The sequence below is a fragment of the Tympanuchus pallidicinctus genome, unplaced genomic scaffold (assembly GCF_026119805.1).
Source record: "Tympanuchus pallidicinctus isolate F22 unplaced genomic scaffold, pur_lepc_1.0 scaffold1, whole genome shotgun sequence".
In the NCBI taxonomy this organism is placed as follows: domain Eukaryota; kingdom Metazoa; phylum Chordata; class Aves; order Galliformes; family Phasianidae; genus Tympanuchus; species Tympanuchus pallidicinctus.
In genome coordinates this window covers 47621814-47628906 of record NW_026294618.1, presented here as the reverse complement: position 1 = coordinate 47628906, position 7093 = coordinate 47621814, and the positions used below count along the sequence as shown (strand labels likewise).

The 7093-nt window shown below is 41.9% G+C and overlaps 1 protein-coding gene across 6 annotated transcripts in view; it reads left to right on the top strand.

Annotated features, from left to right (window-relative positions):
• The first annotated feature begins 5585 nt into the window (after window positions 1–5585).
• The window catches only part of FAM184A (family with sequence similarity 184 member A), a 59412-nt gene continuing 57904 nt past the window's right edge, over window positions 5586–7093 (top strand). For 4 of the 6 annotated variants that reach the window (XM_052685247.1, XM_052685267.1, XM_052685229.1 and 1 more), the window contains exon 1: window positions 5587–5841. In XM_052685247.1, coding sequence (XP_052541207.1) covers window positions 5677–5841 — 165 coding nt within the window. In that variant the 5' untranslated portion in view covers window positions 5587–5676. Of the gene's footprint in view, window positions 5842–7093 lie in introns of all 6 variants that reach the window. The other 2 variants (XM_052685257.1, XM_052685219.1) reach the window with 1 other exon arrangement.

Genomic DNA, 7093 nt, shown 5'->3' with positions numbered 1-7093 from the left:
AAAATGATTAAAAACAACAACAAAATATTCTAACATCCTTGAATAACAGCATAATGGACAGCTAAGTTTACATTCCAGTGAAGAAAGCAAAATTGGATCCTCTTCTGAAGTAGAAAAGTCAACATAATAAGAGCTATACTAAATTTAACAAATATTGATAAAATTGTGCTTTCATGTGCAGAAATATGTATACAGAAGAGAAATCGTATTGAAATAAATTGAACAGAGATGTTAAATGAAGCTTTCTTTACATCACTAAATTTATCTACAGTCTAAATCTAGAGAGTGATTTGAAACACTAAGATCAGTGTTTGGTCTACTGCGTTTCAGGGAGTGGAGAACAAATAGGATTGATACAGGTTTAGCAGGAGGAATGGCTGTTCCCTTAAAGTCTTTGAAATTCCCAGTGTGGGCCCTGCTTAGCAGACTTCATCCAAAATGAAAGTTCTTTGGCCTCCTATTCTTCACTGCAAATGCCAAAACTACCCTAAAGGGCCCAGGTTTACACAACTAGAGCTTTTTGTCTCCGTCCTCCTGCCCATTTGTTATTCCTCTTAAATTCTCTCACTGAGCTGCCAGTTTTCCTAGTTTAGATTTGTGTGTGTGTGTGTCTGCTTGAGAAAACATGCATAATTTTTAAAAAAGAACAACATAAAATGAGAAAACCTATTAAAAAGAAATTTGAAGGGATAGCTAAAATTTTAAATCTTTGCAGTTCATGTGAAAGACTATAAAGACTTTTATATCCTATATTATATCGGGGCATGGAGCATCTATCTTATGAAAAAAGGCTGAGAGACATGAGTTGTTTCCAGCCTGAAAAAGAAAAGACTGAAAGGAGATCTCATCAATTCTTATAAATACCTAAGGGGCAAGGTGTCAAGAGGATGGGGCCAGGCTGTTTTCAGTGGTGCCCAGTGACAGGACAGCCTCTCTGGGCTGCCTGTTCCAGTCCTCTGTGGCCTTCAAAGTAAAGAATTTTTTCCTCATGTTCATATGGAACTTCCTGTATTGCAGTTTGTGCCCATTGTTTATTTGCTTATTTGAAATATTATTCATTAGTATGTTTACAAACATAGAAAATAACTTGGGCTATTTATTGACCTTTGAAAATCAAAAAGTAAATTCACCCCTCTTTATACAATTTAATACAACTAAAAGAAGAGTCCCTTGTTACTTTCAGACTTTTAAAACATTGTTTTGTATGATTTCTCACACAGATAACTCAGCATAATAGATTAACTTCAACCTTGGCAATGAGGTTTTGTCATAAAGTAGGACATTGTGGATTTAGTTGGTTTATTTGAACTTTTCTAAGTAGAAATATCAGCTAAGATTTCATGTTATTTTTTAATGGTGAATTGTTATTTAATGAAAATAAATAAACATATAGACTCATATTGTGTCTACAACAAATACATGGTTTAACATTCAGTAAGAAACAAATGTCTATTTTGTTTTTAAAAGAGTCTCCATGTTTTAGGTGTTCAGTTATTAAATACTTGAATAATTCAACCACTAAATGAAAATGAGAATTGTGATAAAAAGCATTTATACTCATACATACTTGCAAAATAATTGAAAACTCACTGTTTAGAGTTACTGCTGGAAGTTTACAAATTAAACAGAATAAACTTGCAAATACTGCTAGGTCAAATTTCTTATTAATTGTCCTTTCTGTAAAAGCTGCTCTGACATCTCTGGAGTTGTCAAAAGACATTATTACAAAGCCAGCTTAGTCTTTGTAGCACTTTATAAAGGAGAGGGGGGGTTTTGTGCCTTTGGCTTGAAACTTAGGCATACAGTGATTGCACACATTTGTCTTAGTCAAAGCTGTGATGAGATAAACAAAGCATTTTGTACACATGGAAATTGTAATGCACATTAACGTAAGCACTTAAAACTTAAATGAAATTCTTTCCTAGACTTCAAGCTCTGGTAATATGGTAAATATTTCATTATTTTAGAAAAGAGACACACATACTGAAACATATGAGTATCAAACATAAAGATGAAGACAAACAGTTATGCAGGAAAATACAAAAAAAGTAGAGGTAGATTTTCATATAGGCAGAGTTGTTGATTTTTACAACAGGAGAAGCAAAACTACAAAGTCATGGTAAGTTTTCCATGCATGCTTCCATATATGTATATATAATATACATGGCAGATATATAAAAGTGTAATCTTAAAAGCATAATTTTACTAATAGTATTTTTGATTCTAAAAAATCTTCCGTATATGTATATATACACTAAGACCACTCCTACACTGAGCCTACACTTTTAGAGAAAATGGATAGAAATGAACTGTCTGTCACTCACATAAGAGAGTGACAAGAGATGCTAAAGTTTTCACTTTACAGCTCTTCTGGCAGCGATACACATCAAGAGAGCCCAGCTTCACTCAGTCGTTTTCCGTACCCATCAGCAGACACAAAGCACTGTCTCCTCATTTGTCTCTGGATGGTTTCAGCCCAAACCCTGTGAGATCTCTGCATACTTTAATACACTGACAGACATGAAATCTCACCAAGGGAAAAAAGCACTAAGGTCCCTGCTATTTTGCTGTTGCTCTTGTCAACAGTAACCATGAAGAAAACAGGTTGTATGCTACAAGTGGAAATTAATTACTGGAAATGAGGTTGAGCAGTCGGCATCTGAGCGCTAAGGGCATAAAAGGTGGAAAGTAATGCTTGCAAACATTTTAAATACAAAAACTGCTACTAGAAGACAAGAAAAAAAAAAAAAGGCATAACATATTTAATCGCATCCTGAATTTAAGAGCACCCAGACAAAATGTAATATTTGGCAACCCAATACACAAGACAGACAAAAATAAACATACTTTACTGGTTCAAAACAATACTTGAAAGACACTTGAAAATGATTCAAAACAATAATTTGGGGCCAATATGAATCACAGCAAATGTGTACACTTCTCAGGAGAAAATGAAAAGTAAAACAGTAAAGCTCATTGTCCCAGAAGAAATTGTGATAAATTCAAAACACCACATTATTTGAAAAATAATAATTTAAAATGTGCATATAAAATAAAAATGCTAATAATTCCTGTAACTTTTGAGATTTCTAAGGGCAGCAGTAATTTTAACTGGACATTCCTTAATAGCAGAGTCATTATTAGGTACAGCAAAGTACTCTTTCGCACAGGATTTAAAGAAGCTTGCTTAAGGTCACACATTCAGCCAGACAAAACCATTAACCAAAACCAAGTCTTTGGAATCAGTCTGCTGCTTTAATTAGTAATTTGACCTTCCTACATATGGAAAATCATTCTTAGTCACTGAATTATTTTTTTAATTTGACAAAACTGAATTAACAGTCTGTGCTATTCATAGATGTCATCTATGGACACATATTTGATACAGATGCTCCTAATACTCTTTCTACCTCTTATATTTCGTCTGTATGAATCATTGCCTGGATAAGCACCATCTGTCCTTTGTTCTCTTTGCCAGAATGGGCCACTTCAGAATGAAAAAAATAAAAAAATAAATCAGAATTTTCTGAACAGTGCAAATTTTGGGCTCAACACAGTGCAGCTACCTGAAGAATGAGATTAAATCACTTTTGAGACTCCTCAAAACAGTTGGGTTTACTAAGTCCTCCAATATACGAATCCTTTCCCAAATTTTGTACTTTTCCTGGCCCTTTTTCTGAATTTTTTTTCCAGCATGTTGGCATGTAGAAATTGCAGACACTGGACCTCAATGCAAGTATTTCAGTTGCACTCTCACAAATACCCTGTATGCAAAAGTAGAAGAACCTACTTGTACATTCTTTTTAGTGCCCTATTTGTGCATCAGGGAATCTCGTTTGCATCACAGCCTCTGTCTTGCACTGCCCATTCACATTGAATTGGTTATTTATCATACTACATAAGTATGAACCTCTATGACTGAGACACACTGTTTTGTAATCTGGACTTCCTCATATTCCTCACTACCCATAGAATCACAGAACGATATAATCATTTGTTTTGGAAGGGATTCATAGACCATCCAGTTTCAACCCCTCTGTCGTGGACAGGGTTACTACTCACTATATCAGGCACAAGATTAGAGTGCCCAGGGCTCCCATTCAACCTGGCCTCATTTTCCACTGATTTCTGTCACTTTCACATTGTAGGTAATACTTTTTCCCTGCATCCGTGTTGAGTAGGAGATTTAGTCATTTACCAGTTGATATTTGTATGCCTACAAAGAATCCATGCAAATAAGAGATTTTTAGAGCAGGGGAAAGGGGGTGAAAAAGAATAAAGAAAAAAAAAAAGGAGAAAAAGAAAAAAATGAAAAAAAGAGAAAAATATAGAGAATATCAAGGACTTTTAAAAGATCAGTGCAGAGGCTGCTAATCTAGAAATCCAAAATGTCCAACCACATTAATGTATTTATGTTCTCCTAAGGCCAGAGCCTAGCAAAGAGACATTAAATTGTTAAACACGGTGGCTGTTCTCCTGAGGTTGGAAATGGAAGAAGAGAGCAGTCATCTCCGCATGAAAACTTATACTAAAATTGGCTGTGAATTTCTCCTGGCAGGGATGTTTGTTCTGCACTCATCCCATCGACTCAGTGGTTTGTATCTGCAGTTTACAGAGGCTGTGTCTGTAAGAAACGTGGCCGACCAACTCCTGTGCCTGCCTTCCCCTCTCACCCCGCTGGGTCACTCCTCCATCTGTGGGTGCCTGAAGTAATTGTGCAGCCATTGTACCTACTCAATTTGTTTCAATTTTAAGATGTTACTCCTTCCAACCAACTACTACAACTACTGGAGACTGATACTCAAGGTCAGGCTGGACGGGACTCTAAGCAATCTGATCTAGCTTTAGGTGTTCGTTGCAGGAGGGATGGGCTAGATGGACTTTAAAGGCCCCTTCCAACTCAAACAGTTCTATTGCTCTGCTGTGAGAAAATGGCACTTCTTCCCTCATGCACATCCAGAGGGCAACAAGAGAGCACCAAGTGTCTCTTCATATAGCAGAACTGTAAGAGAGCCAGGAGCCATCCCAGCGCGGATGAGCTCTGCCCTAAGCCCCATATGACCCCCCAGTGAGTTTTCAGGCAGTGAGAAGCTTCTGGCACCCCGAGACCTGCCACGACGGGGTGTATACACCCAGACCCGTACACGCCTTCTACGCCCGACAGAGCCCCTTTGCAGCAGAGCCAGAAAGCGGAGCATCGCCCAACGGCCGAGTGCCGCGGGCAGCAGCAGAGCGACGGGCACGGATGGGGGACGGACGCCCCGTTCGCTGGGAGGCGCGCGCGGCTCCGGCGGCTCCGAGGCGGGCACGCAGCGGGCGGGGCTGCCGGGTGACGCGACCTGCGCGGCGTAAACAGCGCGGCGGCGACAGCTCGGGAACGGCCGGCGGCCCCCTCGCTCGTCCCCCGGCCGGGCGGGCTGCCCCGGGGCCGGCCGGCCTCCCCGCCTGGTGCCGGGTGGGAGGGACGGAGGAGCCGCTGGAGAGAGGCCGGTGCCGCTTCGCGCAGCGGCCCCCCGCGGGGTCGATGCCGCAGCCCCCCGCCCGCTGAGGGGCCGCGAGCGGAGGCTGCGGACAGCGGCCGGGGAGCTCTCGGACGGCGGTTGGCGGCCTCGGCGCGGCTTCCCAGCGGCGGCGGCGCCGGCGGATGCCGAGCGGCGGCGGGGGCCGGCGGTGAAGATGGCGACCCCGGGGATGAGCTGGCAGCAGCAGCACGGCTACGGCGGCGGATCCGCGCCCGGAGCGGGGAAATTCGGCTCCGGCTCTGCCCCGCCGGGACTGGGAGCCGAGCACAGCCCGGACCTGCACTTCAAAATGAGCAAGAAGATCGCCCAGCTCACCAAGGTGAGACAGTCCTCGCTTCTTGGCTCCTCTGCTGCCTCGGGTGTTTTTCCCTTCTTATTTTTCTTTCCGCTTCTCCTCGTTTGTTCATTTCACACGTGAAGGGGTGAGGCGCTGCCCCTCTCCTCGTCTTGCCACCTCGGCTTAGCCTCGCTGAAGAGAGGTCATCTCCTGAGCTTGGTTCTTCCAGCGGAACGATGCCCGCTCCTCGGCGGCGTGATGCGGCTGGGCTCGCACCCGAGAGGCCGGGCCTGGCACAGCACGGCTGCCCTGCCCTGCCCTGCCCTGCCCTGCCCTGCCCTGCCCTGCCCTGCCCTGCCCTGCCGGCTGCCTCTGGCCCGGCGCAGTTTCCTTTAGGGCATCTCCAGTGTAGGAAATACAATGTATCTTTGTTAAAGTCCGTAGTCAAACTGGAACATGTTTTAAAGGAGTAATACTAAGGCTGGCAGGCCTCACAATTCAGACCTGATTGTAGCTAAGATTTATTTAGAATAACTTAAAAATGAAAGAAAAAAAGGTGGTGTAATCTCTCTCTTGTGTAATGCTCAAGACAAGAAGTGAATACCATTATTTAGGAAGCGAAGGGCAGATTACATTTCTTAATGAGAATACACAAGGAACAACTGTCAATAATTACACATTTAAAACATCTACAGGTATCTTTAAAAGCACGATGGAGGAATGCTAGCATAAGTGTAGGCTAAGATGGATGAAGGTGACATTTCATTGGAGCCACAAACAGAGACAATGAAGAATGCTGGCAGTCACCCAGTGGAGACATAGTTCAAATTTATGCACAGCTGAAGTGATCAGTGAAATAGTGTTTACTGTGGAGTACCTTGCACCTTACATTATTGGAAAACTGATGACTGAGGGATATTTTGGCTGGGCTTTAAGTTCAGATGTCTTAATATATTAATTTCAGTCAAATTAAAATTTTAATATTTTAAGAAGAAAACAAGAGTTTAAATCAATTTAAAATTCACTGTGGTTTGTTTGAGTTATGAATCAGAATGTTAAAGATATTGCTACAGACTTGTGCTTCTTGAAAGGTGCAGCAAGCACCTGGGGAGCGTAAATGTATTTTAGATTTACCTTAAGGCCAGTTACATACGCAAATTCTTTCAGATAACAGTTTTTACTTCTACGTGCCCTTTGATATCTTTCCCTTTCTTTCTCTAGGAATTACCCATCAGTTTTTAGGAGATTTCAGAAACAGAGTTCCATTTCTGTTGTGATACCGTGTGTGTATACC